The sequence below is a fragment of the Petaurus breviceps genome, unplaced genomic scaffold (genome assembly GCF_028583685.1).
Source record: "Petaurus breviceps papuanus isolate PSGF00001 unplaced genomic scaffold, PetGlider_PUasm1.0 188, whole genome shotgun sequence".
Classification (NCBI taxonomy): Eukaryota; Metazoa; Chordata; class Mammalia; order Diprotodontia; family Petauridae; genus Petaurus; species Petaurus breviceps.
This window is the reverse complement of record NW_027185804.1, coordinates 25,432,080-25,451,997: the sequence shown is the minus strand read 5'-3', so window position 1 is coordinate 25,451,997 and position 19,918 is coordinate 25,432,080. Positions and strand designations below refer to the sequence as shown.

The window sequence follows — 19,918 nt, the reverse complement described above, 5'->3', positions numbered from 1 at the left end:
TACTCAATGCTGCAGCTGACTTGTTGAAGCCACTTACATTGGAAGCACCCAGATTCACCACTGGTGGTTCTATGAATTGGTTTGTCCATTCAGGAAAACAATTTGGAATCATTCAAGAAAAGTTACTGAAATGCTTACATCCTTTGACTCAGAGATTTTGCTCTGGGGGCTATATCTCAATTAGACTAGAGGTTGGAATAGAAAGACTGGAAGACAAACTATTTGCCTTCCCAATGGAGGATGCATGCAGTGGGATCTCATGTTGTTGTGCCTCAAGGAGTGATGAGCGTGAAGAATTCAGAGAAACATGGTGAGGGCTTCTATTAAGTGATTCAGAGCTGGAGAGCAGAACCAAGAGAACAATCGACACAATGATTATGATGTAAGTTAAGTCAACAGGGAGAGGTAACAAAACTATCCAATATAATGACCGATATCAGAACCATACTAAAGATCATGGGACCATAGATCTAGTTAGAAGGCACTGAAGAGATTATTGAGTCCAATTTATACAGATATGATTTTCACAGATGAGGAAACCGAGGCCCTAGAGAGGACCCATGACTCACAAGATCTTACACAGATGGACACAACCCTCCTTTCTATTCACAGAATCATAAGATCATAAATTCAGAGATGAAAGGGGTCTCACAGGTCATCAAGTCCAACATGATCATTTTTACAGATAAGGAAACTGAGACCTAGAGAAATTAAGTAATGTGATAACTCACTTTTATCTCATTCCCCCTTACTGGTGAGTCAGAGAGGGGGGCAAATTGCCCAGAGTCACACAAGTGGGCATCAGAGCTGAGATCTGAAACCCCTATCTCAATCCAGAATGGCTTCCAAAGGTCTCCTCTCATTCACTGTGGATAAACTGTTGGAGATGATGGGGGTTGTACTTTGTAGGGGGGTTATTTGCTGCATAAAAACAAAATATATCAATATTAAAAAAAACCAAACCAATCATACATGATGTCCCACAGTGGACACCATGGGGGCTCTCACCTGAGATTAACAACCAAGACCATGCAGGCAGATGTGTTTGAATACAAAGTATACCTAACCTATGTTTACAGTAGGAAGATGCAGGAAGCTAGAGAGAGCATGCCTGAATTCTCCAGCTTTGAACGGGTTCTTTGGGATGCACAAACAAGCTCATGGAACACAATTAAGTTGTGACTGATGCAAGGCAAATAACTGAAAATCAATTACATCAGGAAGGCAGCTAGATTTTGTCGCAGACAGGCATCGAGGAGGAAGCACCGTCTGCCTTTACTTTTCATTTAGCCCAGGGGAGGATGGGGAAAAAAACCCAACAGCCAGTAAGAACCAAATATAGCCCATGTTCAGTACTTGGAAGGTGGGGCACTTGAGGGCCTCTTTATGCAAGAGGCCAACACGGATGTTGGAGAGAGAATGACAAACAGCCCTGATCTCATCCTGCCTGTTTCTCAGCATCCCATGGAGCCACTTGGGCATGGCTTCCAGCTAAGCCCAGTGAAACGGGGATAATCCAACAACTGAACAATGAATCTGCAATCACTGAAAGACAAAGGAAGCCCAGCCATCCTGCTGACTCAGTCGTCCCCAGTGCCTGTAATCTAAGGCACTGACACAAAGAGAAGATAAATTCAAAACTAAGCATACATGTTTTATGGTTCGAGAGGAAATAAACAGGTCATGGCATACGGTCCCAAATTGTTTTTAAATGAATTATAAGCTATAAGGTTAAACAAAAACCAAACAAATGAAGTTTTGCAGAAATTATACTCATGGGCAGCCCCATCTCACTGAAGCCGCTCCCCATCTCTGCTTGCTGTTTTGTTTAAAACATTTAAAGAATTTCCCCATTTGTCCAATGAGGGATCATAAGATTATGGGGTTTCCATCTGGGAGGGATCTCAGAGGCTTGCTGAGTCTAAACCCCTGATTTTATAGAGGAGAAAATGGTGGCCTGGAGAAATTAAGTGACTTGCTCTAGGTTTTTAGATAATCTAGATCAGTGGAGTGAAACCCAACTAGAAATGCACACTGCAAAACTGTACAGAAGGATGTCTGAGGGCCATGTAGGGACTTGGGTTGAAAATATTTTCTATGTTTTATTATGTTTTTATTTATTTTGTTAAATATTTCCCAATTACATTTTAATATGGTTCTGGTCACACTGGGAAGTGTTGGGGCAAGCATACTTGATATCTCTGATCTACTCCATCTCCCATTTTACAGATAAGGAAACTGAGGTGAAGAGAAGTATAGTGGCTTTCCCAAGGTTACAAAAGAAGGAGCTTTCCTCCCTTCTCCCTCTCCCTCTTTCTTTTTCTTTCTCTTTCTTTCTTTCTTCCTTTCTTTCTTTTTCTTTCTTTCTTTCTCTTTCTTTCTTTCTTCCTTTCTTTCTTTTTCTTTCTTTCTTTCTTTCTTTCTTTCTTTCTTTCTTTCTTTCTTTCTTTCTTTCTTTCTTTCTTTCTTTCTTTCTTTCTTTCTTTCTTTCTTTCTTTCTCTTCCCTCTCTTCTTTCTCCTTTCCTTCATTCCTTTCTTCTTCTTTCTTTTCTTCTCTTATCTTCCTCTCCCCTCTTCCTTCCTTCCCCCCTCCCCCTTTCTCTTTCTTTCATTTTTTCTCCCTCCCTGGCACAGAATTTTAATAAGTGCCTGTTGATTCACCGTTTGATAACTGTATTCCTATCAGAGAGGTAAATGGCACATTTTGTTATAGAAGTTGAAAAGGTCAAGTGATTTGCTCAAGGTCACAGAATAGGTCAATGACCATCCATAACAGAATTGAAGTTTCCTGCCTCCCCTGAAGCTTTTCCACCTTTAGAACAAGCTTCCTTTTTGATCACAGAATCAGCATGGGTCAGATTCACACTGATGGCAGTGGTGCTTTCTTTTTTCTGAATAAGAGAGAGCTTTGAAGAAGACAAAAATGCTACAGAAGACCAATGTATGACTGTTACTATTTTTAAAATGCACAGGGTGATTTAAAAAACCACCCTGTACATTTTACCTTACAAAAAAGTGGGAGAAAACCCCCACGCAACACACAGGAATAAGCTTACCCCTCTAAACCTGACTAAAACTGCTCTGGCCCCTTGAAGCAAAGGGGTTTTTAGGAGGGTCTGTCCCTTCCATGGTGCCCCCTCCCACTTCACACAACTTTTTGAAGCTGCTGATGTACATCAGAACTGCCATCCCCTCCCCTCCAATTTATATTACTTCTCAGCAGGCTTTAGCAGGAAGAAGGAGGACACAGATTTCCCAGAGTGAACACAGGATCTCCCGTAATAGAAGAACGAAGACAGAAAATTGTTCCCCAAAGTGCAAATTGCTTTTCTCCCCTCTTTTAATGTTCTTAAGAGAGAGAGGAAAAAAAACATCCTGTGCTTTTAAAATACCCATCCCCCACCTCCTGTAAAAGATGACTAAGCACTGGGTGATAGCCATCCTCTGGCCATTTGGGCTGCCATGCTTTCCCTCTGAGAGTCCTTTCAGTGTAGGAGATATTGTATGTGTGGCAAGTGGGTGGGGGAGAGGAGGCAGGGACATGGGGAGACAATAAACAGCTCTTTTCCGGGGGCAGAGTTAGTCTTGATGATTGCCTGGGAGTCTCACTGTGATGCCTTGGCACAACTGGGACTTTACATGTATCACTGGGGCTTATCCTCTGGGGCACCCCAGTGAGGCGAGCAGATGGGACAAATATCCCTGTTCTGATGACAGACAAGAGGGGAAGGAGTGACTTGCCTAAGGGAATTTGGTCATGCCGGGAAGAAAATCCAATTCTCCTGACTTGAGGGCAGAGGAATGAGGCTGGAGTTTCCATTCAAGAACTGCAGATGACCTTGCTTAAAATATCTTATAATGTAACAGTCATAGCGAAGAATTTTTGCATCCTAGGCTAATGCTAGAGATTTCACTCCTGATGAGGGGTGAAAAGTAAGTTCTCAGCTGGGGAATGTACAACCTTGTCCCATGGTAAGGAAACACAAAGCCTGAGACAGGGGTGTGAGGCTGTCACAGGGAGGAAGGGGGAAACAGGTCAGGAAGAAAGTCTACTTCAGCCTAATAGTAGGCAGCTTCTTGCATTTAACTAATTATTCTGGCTAACCAGTTCTAAATTCTGTTGTTTCTAGACTGCTCAAGGACTGCAAGCCCCACCAGTACTCCCTAATTGTCCTGAGCTAGTTATCGCTCTCATACAGAGAGATCCATGGTCCCCAATCCTATCTGTGTAACCTTGGCCAAATCATTTACCAGCCCTGGGCTCCAGTGTCTCATCTGTAAAATGAAGGGGTTGGCCTCGATGACCTTGGAGGTCCCTTCCATCTCTAAAGCTATGATCGTAAGATCCTAGAATAAAAGGGACAATGTCTGGGTACCTTGGTTCAAAAGGCTCATATAGCCTGGGGTTCAGCAAGAAGACTGCAGCTGTTAGGCAGTGTTATCTATGAAGCAGGATGGGGGGAGGAAAAATGGTGGATTATTGGCCAGATGGCTGAGACTCAAGAGGAATTTTCCTGTGTCTCTGCTATTTTCAGGGCTGTCTAACTCTCAGCCTTTGCTTTTTCTGTTCATGGGGTTGCTTCCACACTGCCTGGCCAGAACAGAATGGATATGAGTTGGGCTGGTATTAATTACCCAAGCAGAATTAGAAAGGGAGAACAATTCCATTTCCAACCTCTCCCTCATGAAGAGAGACCTATTCATCCTCTCTGGCTCCTTCCCACCACGAACTCCAATCCAGGATTGCCAGCCATACAAAAGACTTTGGAATGAGACTCCTGTTGGCTTGTTGGGATGGGGAACAATGAGGGAATGATGACAGTCTGCCCAAAGCATTCATTAGGAGAGACTGAGCCAAACGATGGTTCAACACTAGCACATTCAATTCAACACATAGAAATTTAGAGGTTGAGAGGAAAACCTAATGACTTTTCCTATATCCTCATCCTCCTCAGGCGCTTACACTACAACCTCCACTCTGACCCAACACAAGCCCTGCCAACCCTCATGGATGGTTTGTTCTGAGGTGACAGCTTGGAATCTTGGTCACCTGTCAAATGTGTGTGTGTCCAGATAACATGAAGTCATTTTCCAGTAGACTAGCTGGAAGCACAGAATCAGAGAACCCCAGAAGGTACCTCAGTGGATAGCCAGTTCAACGCACACCTGAAAAAAAGGATACCCTCCACAATACCGTCAACCAAAATCCATCCAGATATGATATCATACTTATCAAATCACCATATATGACTATATATATATATATCGGATAATCATATGATATATCTCAAATTACCTTATCATATATATAAAATCCCTACATATGATATCATATATATCAAATCTCCATACTGGTCATATAAACACTTAGGCCCTTTCATTTGGTACCTCGTACAACCTTGGGCAAGTCACTTCTCCTTTGTGGCCTTAGTTTACTTATTCTATAAAATAAGAGGGTTGTGTAGGGGAGTAGACTAGATGATCTCTAAGGGCCCTTTCAGTTCTATGTCTATGATTCCAACACTTCCAAGCCAACACACCCTAGTTTTGGGCAGCTTTAATTGTTGAGGGTAGAGATATGGTTCTGGAGCCAGAATGACCTGGGTTCAAGCCCTGTCCTTGACATATACTAGCTATGTGACCCTGGGCAAATTATTTATCCCATCAGAGCCCTGAGGCTATAAGATGCAGAGGAATTACCAATGGCCTGTGTTGGTAGAGGGAGAGTCCTTCCTGGGAGGTCCCCTCACCAATTAAATCAAAGGTCTTGTCCCTACCCTTTTTTGATTGCTAGGGAGTTTTTCCTAACATCATGCCAAAATTACTCAAATGTAATTTCTACTCATTGCTTTAGTTTTTCATTTTTTAACCATGTGGACAAATAGAATGGCCCTAATTGTTCATCCACAGGAAAACCACAGGACCACAAGATGAGAGTTATCTAATCCCTCCTAACTCTCCTCCCCAAACTACATATCCACTGATCCTCCTGTGGTAAGAACTCAAGATCTTCTACAATCTTGGACAACCTCCACCTTATCAATGTCTTTTCTAAAATTGCTATACAGAACTGAGTGAATGCTCCAGGGCAGAACAAAGCGGGACCATCACCTCCCTCATAGCTACATGTTGCCATAGTGCATAGAGTTCTGGATCTGGAGTCAGGAAGACCAAAGTTCAAATCTGGTCTCAGACGTTGAATAGCTGTGTGACCCTGGGCAAGTCACAACCTTGTTGGCCTCAGTTTCCTCAACTATAAAATGAGCCAATAAAGAAATGGCAAACCACTCCAGCATCTTTGTCAAGAAAACCTCAAATGGGGTCACAAAGAATCAGACATGACTGTAAAATGACTGAACGACAATCAGCTCCCTAGTCTCAGACTTTGTTTTTACCTTCTCTGTCAATTTATATGCATGTAATTGGTTTTTGAATCTCAATTAAAGATACATTCTCTTAAATTCTCTGGATCTTTTAGTTTCCTCATCTGAAAAATAAAGAGGTTAGGAGAAGGATAGCATTCTGAGGCTGGCCCAGACTATATTATACAGTAGCAGTTATCAAGCCCATTTGATACTAGCTAAAGAAAAAAAAAGTAGATCAGTGGATATCAATAGATATCTCTACCAGTAGATAGGAAATCAATCAATCAGTCAATCAATAAAAAATTATCAGTGCCTACTATGTGCCTGTGCTGGAAGGCAAAAAGCATAAGCAACCAAAAACAGTGGTCTTGTGTTTGATAAACCAGAGAATAAAAGGAAAGGAACTCCTTTTCTAATGAGAACATCTGGGAAAACTGAAAAGACAGCCATCTTACCCCAATACAACAATGAACTCAAAATGGATATGTGACTGAATTCAAAAGTCCACACCACTGGGAAAAAAATAGAGGAGAAAATGACCAGTTTTCTTTGACAACTATAACTAGAGAGAAAATTCTTAACCAAGGAAAGGATGGAGGAATGTCTATCTATTTATCTATCTATCTACACACATATACATATATATGCATGCATATATATGTATACATGTATATGTAGATAGATAGATAGATGGTTTTGCCTTAAATAAAATAAAGACAAAAGTCATAAGAAATCAGTAAAGTGGAAAAAAATATTTACATCAAATATCACCAAACATCACCATCTAAGATCAAAATATTTAGGGAATGGACACAAAAGTACAACCCCAAGAGCCATTTTCCCAAGAGATGATAAATGGTCAAAGAATATGAATAAAATAATTTCAAACTAAAAAACAAAACCTCTTGAAAACATGCTCCAAATCACTAATAACATGAAAAGTAAAACTTAACTCTAAAGTTTGATCTCATACCCTGCAAACAGGCAAAGGTTGAAGAAGATAAGAGGAGGCCATGTCAGAGGGGCTGAGGAATACGGGCACTCCCATGTGTGATGTTTCTGGTGAGTTAGTCCAACCATTCTGAATGTTAATTTTGGAATAATGAAAGACCAGGGAATAAATCCTTCATACCCTTTGACCCTATGACCTCTTTTGCTGAAATATATATTCCCACGGAACTTAAAGGCAGAAAAAATAATTCAACCCCCCCCCTAAAAAAAATCAAAGCAGTATTCTTTGTGGTGCTAAAAACCTGGAACCAAAAGAGGGTATCCACTTATTAGGGATTGGTTTAAAAAAATATGGCATGTGGCCAGGTGGCTCAGCGAGTAAGAGCACCAGCCCCAGTGTCGGGATGACCTGGGGATCGAATCCGGGCTCAGATACTTAGCACCACACCCAGAAATAACTGGCCGTGTAATCTTGAGCAAGTTACTTAACCCCAATTGCTTAAAAAAATGGCATGTCAATTAAATGGTATATTATCTAGCAATAAGAAATAACCAGGGGAAGAAGATTTGCGCAAAACTGATGAAAACTGCTCAAAGCAGAACCAAGAGAACGGCATACACATGACCATAACAATGTAAAAGAACAGATTATAAAAAGGCAGTTAAATTCTTAATAATGGAAAAACCAATGAAGGTCCTAGAGAAGAGAAAAGGAAGCATGCCCCCTTCCTCTCGGAGGAGAGGCGAGAGGTTGTGAAGACAGACTCTCATATAGATGGTCAGATCAAAGACTAGAGGCTGGACAGAAGGAAAAATCCCAGGAGGGTGGTGGAATAACTTATCCAAGGTCATATGTGTAGTAAGTGTCACAGTCAGGAACTGAACCTAAGACTTCCCTTCTTCAGGCTAAACATTTCTAGGCTTTTCAGTCATTCCTCCTAAGACATGGACTAGAGAGGCCCTTCACTATCCTGATTTGTCCTCCCCTGGATGTTCTCCAGTTTATGTCAACCCTCCTGAAATGCGATGTTCTGCTCACCTCACAGGCTCTCGAGGTGCCAACGTAATGTTCAAAGTGATCTGAAAGCTATTCAAAGATACTTAACTATGTTATTTTTACATCATCTTCCCCTTCAGCTTTAGGCTTTGTCATTAACCATAAGCAAATGATTTCCCTTCTCTTGGCCTCAAAGATTCTCTAGTCCTAGGGTTCTTTATCTGTTTGGTTTTATTATTGCTATCATTTTCTCTTTTTTCCTTTTTTGATCATGGACCCCTTTGGCAGTCTGATGAAGTTTTGGACCCCTCTTAAAATCATGTTTTTAAATACATCAGATACTTAGATTACAAAGGAAACCAGTTACATTGAAATAGTTATGAAAATATTTTAAATTAAAAAATCCCAGACCTCAAGTTAAGAGCCCCTTCTCTAGTCCTATGACTATTCTCATAGATGAATGCTTGAAGAAATGACGGTGACTTTCAGCTTTAACAGTTTATGAGCCTTGGAATTGGCTGGGGCTACCCAGAGAGCACACTGCATTAGGTTCAAACAAGCTTTGTTTTGTTAACACCACTGCTGTAGTGTTTCAGGTCCTATGTTTACTCCCTGACCTTAAGTCAAATGAGTTGTAAGGAAACTAGAGGCGCTGGTGCTTGCAAAGCTGAAACAGTAAGATCTAGCTACAGACGGGGCTTTACAAGTCATTTTATCTGAATTCCCCATTTGGTAGAGGAGGCCAAAACCAATAGAGATTAAATGATTTGTTCAAAGTCACATACATAGTATATCGAACCCAGGTTTTCTCACTTCAAGCCCAGGGCTATAGGAACAGCACCATGACTCTCCACCTGTAGCACTAAGTGTGCCCTTTTTAACCCAGCCCCACAATGCTGAGACACAGGAGCAGGTAAACATTCTTCCCATTATGACATATTGCTTCCCACTAATTAAATGCCTTCTCTTTAATCCAGTTCCACAGAGGCTGGACCCAGGCTTGGGTAAGCATCTTCTTCCCTGAACAAATGGTCTTTTTCATACTTACTCAACACATTATTCCATAGATGTAATGAGTCAGACTCAAACATGTATCGGGTCCAAAATAAAGAATATAGGCTCAGCAGCTCATTAGAGAAACAATCTACTCCCATACCCGATATAACAATGCAGAGATTAATTCCGTTCAGGCCATCAGATAAGTTAATTATAATTTAAATTTGGTGTCTGCTATACTTCACAAGGCACAGACAATGTGCAGAAAAATAGAGGCAAGTTACCCTCCCTGCCTGCTTTTAAATCTGTCTTTACTTGAAGGGCATGAGGAGTGGACCGATTTGAGTGGGAAGGGAGATGAGTTCTTAGGAAATAAGATTTTTAAAGCCTAGGGCTTAGGTTGGTGATTCCATTTCTGTGCCTTTTCTAGGTTGTCCACATTTCATGAGGCATTAAGAGGCCTCAGATGTCACTGCACCTCAGCTCTCCAGAAGGAAGAGATGATAAAAAGAAAAAAAAAAAAAATATATATATATATATATGTTCCTACCTGAATTCTTCATCTCTGATCTGAAAGAGAAACAGAAAGAAATACCACCAGGGTCAGGATTGCAGCAAGAGATGTATTCCTGTTTTACTTCTCTCCCTCTATAGCATCCCCCCTCCCCAATATCAATCAATCAAGATTCATTAAATACATACTATGCTCCAGACATTGTGCTATGGGCTTCCCTTAATATAAGAGAATGAGAGGACACTTAATATGTCAAAGATATCCACTGCAGTGTTCAGGGGGCTAATTAAGATGTCTGAGCTGCTCATCAGTGTTGAGAAGACAACTTTCCCTTCACAGCCTGGCCCCTTCCCACCTTTCCAGTCATCTTCCTCCTTGAACAGTCACTCCATGCCCAATTTATTCTTTCATCTAGTGACATTGCCTCCTGGCTGTTCCTGGAGTGAGAAACTCCATCTCCTGACTCTAGGCATTTACCCTGGCCATTCCCCATGCATGTAATGCTCCCCCTCCTCATCTCTGGCTCCTGGCTTCCTTCGAGTCCCAGTTCAAATCCTTCCTTCTTTAGGAAACCTTTCCTCATCCACCTTAATGCTGGTGCCTTCCCTCTGCTGATTATTTTCCATTAATCCTGGATAGATTTTATTTGTTCATAGATGTTTGAATGTTGTCTCCCCCATCAGACTGGGAGCTCCTTGAGACTTGGGGCTTTCTTTTACCTTTCCTCATATGGCCCATCACTTCACCAGTGCATGGCAATGTTTGTTGACTGACTGAATGGCCAGACCTAGCAGAGAGACAGGGTGGAGATGGCACTGAATGCCAGTCCTTGCCTTATCATTTCAGCAGCTAGTAGAGTTTAGTAGGTGACTGAGAGAACCCTTGAGGATTCATCCCCTTCCCTGTCTAGCATTTTTCTCCCCAAACTCCAACATATCAGGTCTTGAAGCATAAATACAAGCACTGGAAAGGCAGTCAAGCCACCTGGGTTGTAACCCAAGTGAAGCATTGGGTGACATGGAACGAGTCCCAGGATCCAACACCATTGCTGTTTGTCCTTCTCCAGGAGGACCAATGGGGTGACAAGGGCTATGGCAGAACCAGACATTTAGAGCTGGAAAAGACCTAGAGTCTCCTTGTTTTATGGACGAGCAAAAAATAACAGTAATAACGATAAAATGCATTATGGCGCTTCAGGGTTTGCCAAGCGTTCATAAGTGTTTCATCATTTCATCCTCACAACAACCCTGCGAGGTAGGTGCTATTATAATAACCCCCATTTTGCAGATGGAGAAACTTTTTAGCGACTTGCCCAGGGTCGTCACTAGTAAACATCTCAGGGTAGACTTGAACTCGGGTCTTATTGACTTCAAGCCAGGGCTCTATTCACTGTACCACCTCCCTCTTTGCAAGTTGATTGTAGAGTATGGGTAGCAGGATTAGGTGATTGCAAAGGGCCCTTCAAGCCCTACCATTCCATTACTTCAAAATCAGAATTCAACCCAATCCAAACCAATTCAGTACAATTCAATTCAATAAGTAAGCATTTATTAAACACCTACTGTGTTAGGCACTGAGAACAAAAACTAGAATTGAGGTAGTCTCCACCCTCAAAGAACTAATACTCTACCAGGAGGAAAAACAATTTTAAAAATTCAATTCAGTTAAGAAAAGATTAGGTACCTGCTGTATACAAAGAATGTAGAATGCATTAGGGATACAAAGATGAAATCAAACATTGTCCTTGCTCTCATTGATCTAAGAGCTTCTATTCTATAAGAAGAGAAAACAATTTTTGAAAGTCAATTCAGTTAAAAAATATTATGTGCCTGCTGTATACAAAGAATGTGATAGGCACAGGGGGCACAAAGATGAAATAAAACACTGTCTTGGATCTGGGAGACAAGGCATTCACAGAAACAACTATAAGTTACAATACAATCCGTGTTTGGGAGAGGCCTGAGCAAGAGCTGGGGAAGCTTCTCTGTAAATGCTAACACCGTCTTGGCCTGCATTCATTAAAATAATAACAGGCAATTGTACAGTGCTTGAAAGTGTACAAGGCACTTGGCATTCATTCTCGTATGAGGGTCTCTAAGGCCCTGTAATAGTGGTCAGCATTTATTCAGTGCCTTCTATGTACCAGGCATTCTGCTAAGCACTTTATAAAGACTATCCCATTGGATCCTAGGAAGTAGTTGTTACCATTACCCCCACTTTACAGTTCAGGAAATGGAGGCAAACAGACTTCAAATGACTTTCCCAGGGTCACACAGCCAATAAGTGTCTGAGGTTACATTTGAACTCAGGTCTCCCTGAATTGAGGCCCAACTCTCTATCCACTGGACCCCCAGGAGCCTCCAGCTGCCCATATCAGTCCCATTTTACAGATGGAGAAGGTATGGGTTTGCCCAGAGTCATGGATACTCTAACCGTAGAATTTTGTAGAATTCTATACACTATATTATGTCCCCTTTTTTAAGAGAGGCATCGTATCCAGTATGGAGCAGGGGGGATAAGTTCACCATAATCTGATAAGGAAGGATCTTCCTGGAAGAGGTTTTCGTGTTATGGGCTAAGGACTCCTTATTATTAGAGATGTTGCATGAATCAGACTAGATAGCTTTTGGAGACCCCTTCCAACTCCTGACACTTTGTTTCTGTGAAATCCTCTGCACTGATCATGTCACATCTGGAGCACTGGGCTCAGTCCCCAGGTACTATATTTGAAGAAGGGTATTAATAATGTGGAACATGTCCAGAGGTGGATGACTAGGATGCCGAGAAAAATGTAAATCAGGCAATGAAGGGGAGGGGAGGGGAGGGAAGACTTGGTGGGGACTGACAGTTGTCTTCAATTATCTGAAGGGAGATCAGACTTCTTGACCCCAGAGGGTGAAATGAGGGGCACTGAGTACAAGATGCCAAGAGGCTAACTTCAGCTTTCGTAACCATTAGACCCCTGTCCCAAAGTGAACTAGTGATAGGTCTTCTCTACTGAAGGTTTTTAAGCTAAGGCTGAGGCTGCCTTGTTAGGTTTGTTTTAAACTGGTTGCCCAGGAGGTCCCGCCTCTTGAGTGTGATGGAGATATGTTTTTTGGACATGGCCCATAGGGGGACTTGTTTTACTTGACTCTGAATATTTATTACAAGGGTTTACTTTTTCTTTTTCAATGCTAAGTGGGGAATAAGATGGAAAAGAAAGAATGTAGATTTTTGCTAATTGGAAAGATTAATTTTTAAATAAATAAACAAAAATAAGGAATGCTATTTCAGGGATAAGATGAATTAGATAGTCTCTAGTCCTTTGCAACCCTGAAAGACTGTGCTTTAAGGAAGATGGTAACATTTCTGTAAAATATTGGCTTTTCTCTTTCTCTATCACTTAAAAAAAGTCCCTCCCAAACTGTGGTTATTATTTCTTTCAGCAGTCCACTCTCAGTACTTTCAATTATCACATTAGATTCTCCTGGGGCTCCAAAGTGATTACATGAGCTTCCCCCTTGGGATCCTTTCCTGAGAGCGATTTTTCATCCGGCTCTCCAGTCTTCTCCTGGAGGAACTCACCCATCCGCTTGGGTGGGTGACAAAGCGTCCTTCATTTCCTCCATCTGGGATGCACAAGATGGGCCGGTCTGAAGACAACATGTTCCCCCCCCTCCCCCCGAATGTAGGTGGTTCACCAAGGACAAAAAACAAAAGCTGTGCTTTTTCCTAGCTGCATTCAGGTCTAAGACCAAAAGAACAGCTCACTCAAAAAACAAACAACTCCCAAACTCTTCTGGTTAGCACTATAAATAGTTGGCAAGCTGGAAATTGGAGTAGAAAGAGGCCACTAGGAAGGTAGTTAACCAGGGACAATCTCCTCAGACTAATAATCTCCAAAAGGGGAGAAAGACGGGTTTGAACAAGCTCTTGCAAGAGAGAAAGTAGGGAGCGGAGGCAGGAATATGTAAATTTCCTGAGGGCAGGGAGGGTTTCACTTTTGTCTGTGTCACTTTGTCTAAGACAAAGTATGGTACCTAGTAGGAGTAGGGACTGTACCTGTGACTTCTCTGATATAGGGAACTCAGATACAGAAACACTTTTTTTTTTTTTAATACGGGTTGGCACCTTCTCCACAGCCTAAGAATCTTAGAGTCTTCCAGAGGTACCAAACACTGCCCAGGGGCCACAGATTGGCCTACAATATTGGTCTGGAAAAGCTCGTGTAATCACCCCAGGAGAATCCGATGTGATAATTGTCCTGAGTGCAGCCAGAGTCAAATTAAACTGTAATTTGAAACAAAACAAATAATACAAAAGAACATATAAAATGTTAATTTGTGGGCTTCTAAGTCAGTATTTGACCCAAAGGGATCCTTATGTATGGCTTGGTCCCCCTGTTGGTATTTGAGTTCAACGCAGTTGGTCCAGATCATTGATCTGCCCAGTGTCCAATAGTCAGGTGTATCAGAATCGAGACTTGAGACTTTGATCTTCCTGATTCCAAGTCCAATACTCTATCCACTACACCCCATTGCCTTTCAGCATATAGTAGGTGTCTGCCTGTTGATTCAGAGATTGCTTAGAAGTTTCCTTTGAATTTTAATGGGCATGTGTCATGGGAAACTAATTGATCAAGAGGCCATTACATCACCTACAAACTCCATGACTATCAATGATGCCATTAAAACTCAGCACAAGTTTTCAATCATCTGAGTTGTTTAAACCTATAGTCGCCATGTAGAGCAGCTGATACTTGATAGAATTTTCCTTGTCTAGCCCAGAACAAGTCCTGTTTACAGACAGACTTTTCCATTTCTTTGAGGATTTATCAAGAATGACTTCTGCAGAAAGGGTCAGGGAGGGGGCACAAAGGTTTACTTCACTTTGATGTGTTTCTGTTGCTTGTTTGCTAGAAGAACTCCTTCTGGAGTCATTTTAAAGCAAGTCACTGCTCCTCTCTGGGCTTTGGTTTCCTCATTTATAAAATTCAACAGTTTAATTAGGTCACCTGTAAGGCCTCTTCTAGCTCTAAGCCTTCCTTCACCAAAGGGGGAAGCACAAAGAGATAAAAAGAAGGGAGGTAAGAAACACCCCCCCACCATATTCCAATAACTTATATTTAAGGGACAGAAGGAGAATGAGCAGCCATCAAAAGAGAAAGAGAATAGCTACCAGGACATAGGAGGGAAAATGGCAGGTGACAGAAACCCAAGAGCTCTAGGGCCTATGGACATCTAAGTGCTACCCCACTTTCTAGGACCACCACCATCCTGGCAAACATGGAGGGCTGCGCATGGAGAACTACATTGGGGAATATGTAGAAGAATGGAAAAATGAATAGAAAGTTGGTTTCAGAATCTGGAAATCTTGCCTCCGACACATCCTGGCTGTGTGACCATTGTCAAGTCACTTAAATTTTCAGTATCAATTCTCTAAGATGCTAAGTAGCAGAAAAGAAGCAGATCTTCAATGGTACACTTAGAGTTCCCTACACCCATGAAATGTGGGGTCTCGACCAAAAACCAAAAGCAGTCATTAACTCAATTGCTAAATTAGATGACTACCATTTATTCAGTATCTATCATACCCTCAACCTCGGTTTCCATGATACCCATGATTTTCCCACTATTTCTTTACTATCTCCTTCTCTGTCTCTTTTGATAGCTCCCTCCTGCCTCTTTAAAAGTGGGTTTCCTCCAATATTCTATCCCAGGCCTTTTTCTTTTCTCTTTTTACAACTGTCTCCTCTGGTGATCTCATCTACTCCCATGGTTTCAATTATCACTCCTACGTAGATGACATTCAAATCTATATCTGCATTTCCAACCTCTGGCCCAAATTCCAGTTCTGTTTCTTACTTCCTTTTGAAAATCTTGTCTAGACACTTAGAATAGCCTTCAGTCTATCTCCTCCAGTCTGCATTCTCTACTGCTGTCCAGACAAGCTTTCAAATTTTCTATGATCAAGTCATTCCCACTGCCCTCGTGAACGACATGCAGTCTCTCCTCTTTGCCGCCATAATAAAGTTTAAACCTAACTTGATCCCGATAGTCACAGACTTGCATAATCTGGCTCCAATCTCTCTGCTTGAATGAACTTCCCCATGGACACACAGCTTTTGGAAGCAAGATTAAAACTCAAGGCTGATGTCCTTTCTACTATTCTAGCACCACCATCACTGATGGGGGATGATTATGGGTGATCACATATGTACTGGACATTGAGAGAAGCTTCTATTGGCAGCACAAAGTGTGGGTTGGGCAACACCAGGAAACCTGTTTATTTAGAGACAGCAGTACAGTCAAGTTAGGTAGGTCCTGAGATATGGCAGGCAATAGTGAGCTACTAAAGGTTTCTGCCCTACCTATATGTCCTGATGACCCTTAGCACTGCCATCTGACCTCATGGTGCTTTTTCTTTCTACAAGGGGCATATAGAATCCTATTTAGGAACTGGGAACCCAAGGGAGACAAAATCCCTTTAGTTTTCTAGGATTCAGTGGTGTCCTGGTGCTGGGTCTTGCTCAAGCCAGTTTTTAAATTTTCAGTGTGAGCAATTTCACCTTGAAAATTGGCAAAATGCTACAAATCAGAGTTTGATACATTTATTTTTATTGATTGTCTAGATTGAAAAAAATGTTAATAATACAGATTAAACTTAAAAGTATGCTGTGGATGGTTAAAACAGGGATGTTTTACATGATTGCACATGTATAATCTATATCAAATTGCCTGCCTTCTCAAGGTAGAGAAAGGATGGGAAAAGAGGAAGAGAATTTGGAGCTTAAAACAAATTTTAATGAGTCTTAAAAACATTTATTTACATGTAACTGAGAAAAAATAAAAATTAAATGTAAAATTTAAAAGTTTGTTGTTTATTTTTAAAGTTGGTTGTTAAACATTTTCCAGCAGGCCCCTACCAGCATCATATATCAAAACAAGCTCCCTTGAGTGAAGTCTGTCTCCTTTCTTCATATTTAATTTCCTCAGTCCTAGCCTTGAATGTCATTGATTCCTGAATGATTTTCCTCTCTCTCTCTTTCTCTCTCTCTCTCTCTCTCTCTCTCTCTCTCTCTCTCTCTCTCTCACACACACACACACACACACACACACACACACACACACACACACACCTGCTTTTGTCAGACACAGGAATCTGACAGGTGTGACCAGAACAGCTTAATAAGCTACAAATAGCTTGACTGCTTCCTTTGAGAAGTCCCACACCAGTCATGTAGACGAAGGATGAGGCCAATTAACAGCCTTGTAGAAATAGCTTGCTACTTAGCCTAACCTCCAATCGGTGTTGCTTTCTCACTGAGTCAATCAAGATGAAAATGCCCCCTCTCTTTGCCAGCCCTGTGGCATGAAGGCTAAAATCCTTCCTGAGTACCTTCACTAGAAAGTACAAAACATCCCTTTGAAAACACCCAGGGTCCTGAAAACCTCAGGAGGAGCCCATCCAAGGGCTCTCTACCCAGGAGAGACTAGGGACCTATTGCAATGGAGACAAGAAGCAATAGACGCCCTTGAGCCCAACCTGCATTTGAATGAGAATTCCTTCTATCACCACAGACTTTTCCAATACTTCCTAATTCTAGCACTTTGTCTTTGTTGATTATTCCGTATTTATCCTGTATATATCTCATTTTCACTGAATTTATCATATAAAATATATTTAATATTATATATTTATGTAATATAAAATATAGTATTATACTTATATAACATAATATAAAATCTATTATATTATACTTATATGATATAAAATATAAATATATTATGCTTATATAATACAAATATATTATACATATGTAATTAAAATATATCATACTTATACAATATAAAATATATTATACTTGTGTAATATAAAATCTTATACTTACATAATAGGATATTATACTTTTGTAATAAAAATATATTATATTATAGAAAATATATTATATTGTGCTTATGTAAAATAAAATATATGCTATACACAAATAGTTACTTGTATGTTGTCTCCCATTAGACTGTGAATCTTCTGAGGGGATGGACTCTATTTGTATCTCCAGCACAATGCTTGGCATATAGTAGGTGCTTAATAAATGCTTACCTCCTGACTGTTTGACTGAAGCCCTTAGCTTCATTCCTCCAGGGGCAGCCCATTCCCACTATTGTGCCCTTCATATTAGGAAGCTATTCTTGCCATCCAGTCTAAGTCACACTGCCCCCAGTTTTGTTGCATTGGGTCAAGCAAATCAAGGCTAAACCCCCTTCAACTCCAGTCAATAAACATTTGTTAAGGCTTACTATGTCCCAGCCACCATGCTAAACCCTGGGGATACAAATACAAGCGAGAGACAGAGAGGGACAGAGAGAGAAAGAGAGAGAGAGAGAGAGAGAGAGAGAGAGAGAGAGAGAGAGAGAGAGAGAGAGAGAGAGAGAGAGAGAATCCCTGCCATCAAGGGGTTTTTATTCTAATTGGGGAAGATAACCCATGTGGGAAGAGGAGAAAGTACCTGTAGTATAGAGAGTCAGAAGGAGAGGAGAGAAAGATGTATGTCCTGATCTCATCCCCATTTTGCGGTTGAGGAAATCAAGGCAGACAGAAATTAAGTGATTTGCACAGGATCACATGGCTACTAAGTGTCTGAAGCTGGATTTGAACTATGGTCTTCTTGATTCCAGTCCCTTCCTCAAAATGGGGGTTCTGGGAGGAAATAACCAAGGCGAAGAGGGGGCCACAGAGGTAGAGGGTGAGGAGACCACAGGAGAAAGGGATTAATGATGATTTTCCATGAATGAATGAATAAATGAATGAATGGAAAAATGTCTTTACCATATGTCAGAAAAATGCTAGATAGTCCCTGCTCTCAGGGAGCATACATTCTAATTATGGGAGACAACAAGTAAAAACAAACCAAGCTTCAAGAATTGCCCACTTGTCCTAAGGATATAACAATGTCGGAGCAGACAAGACCCAGGGCCCCTCGGGTCTCCTAAATATGTCAGATGGCTGTACCAGGAGAATTCAGGACAGATGGTAAAGCTTAGAAGATCTTAGGAGGCAGAAACTGGGCAGATGGCAAGGCCCTGTGGTCCTCCATCATTCCAGAAGCATGAGGAGAAAAAGAGTTGGTGACAGTCATCACACACACACACACGCATGCACACACACCGTACACGCACTCTTTCTTTCTTTCAGATTAAACGTTCCAAATTGTTGAGCAGCACTTTATATGAACTAAAAATACTTCACTATCAGAGGTCACCGTTTTGGGACACTCTCCAGATTATTAACAATGTCTTTCCTAAATCGTGGTATCTCTGACTGAACACAGTAAGTACTCCAGGAATGGGATAAACGCTTCCCCCAATTTCAGAGCTCCCATAATTTTCCCTTGCCCCATGGAAAAATAACTATTTTTAAAGTGCTCTTGTTTATAGAAATAAATGGAAGAGAGGTAGCCTTTTTCTCTGAAGCTTGCTACTTTCTTTAAACCATTGCACTGTTTTAGAGGAGAATTTAGCATAATCTTCTAGGATTAAAAACCAACAGCTACTTGGGACAAGTACCTAGATTTATCAAAGGGGGAAATATCTATATCTGTGTGTATATTTCAAAATAGTTATATCTATATTCATATCTATTTATTATTGAAAGTTAGACTGACTCAATAACCCATTATTCTCAGACCTGCTTGTCAAACAGTGCTAGGGGGAGGAGTCACCCAGTCTGCAGCTTTGTATTATCTGATATACTCATCAAGTAGAAAGTCATCCCTGTACTTTTTCATACCTGGAAAGTGTCACATACTCGCTACCATGGGGAGGAACTGTGAGACAGTGGCACTCCCCTTTTGCTGACATGAACCTACCTGAATGGTCTTCATCCCATTATGAAAGTTATCAATAAAGCCTGGCTCCATCTTGAAGCCATTGCTAATCCCTATTGATCAGACCATTAATGTGTTGCTACCTTGACATACTCTTAATAAGCTCTTTTAATTCACTTTGTCCTGAGTTTCATCTCCTTAGTTGGGGCAAAAGCCAAAACAAAGAATTTTTCTTTTCTCTGTCTATCTATCTATCTATCTATCTATCTATCTATCTATCTATCTATCT

At 41.1% G+C, this 19,918-nt stretch overlaps 1 protein-coding gene across 2 annotated transcripts in view; it reads right to left on the bottom strand.

Moving 5' to 3' along the window:
* Positions 1-19,918, bottom strand: part of TRIM44 (tripartite motif containing 44) — a 232,828-nt gene that overhangs the window by 142,084 nt on the left and 70,826 nt on the right. For both annotated transcript variants that reach the window (XM_069091434.1, XM_069091433.1), the window contains exon 4: positions 9,861-9,880. In XM_069091434.1, coding sequence (XP_068947535.1) covers positions 9,861-9,880 — 20 coding nt within the window. The remainder of the gene's footprint in view (positions 1-9,860; positions 9,881-19,918) is intronic.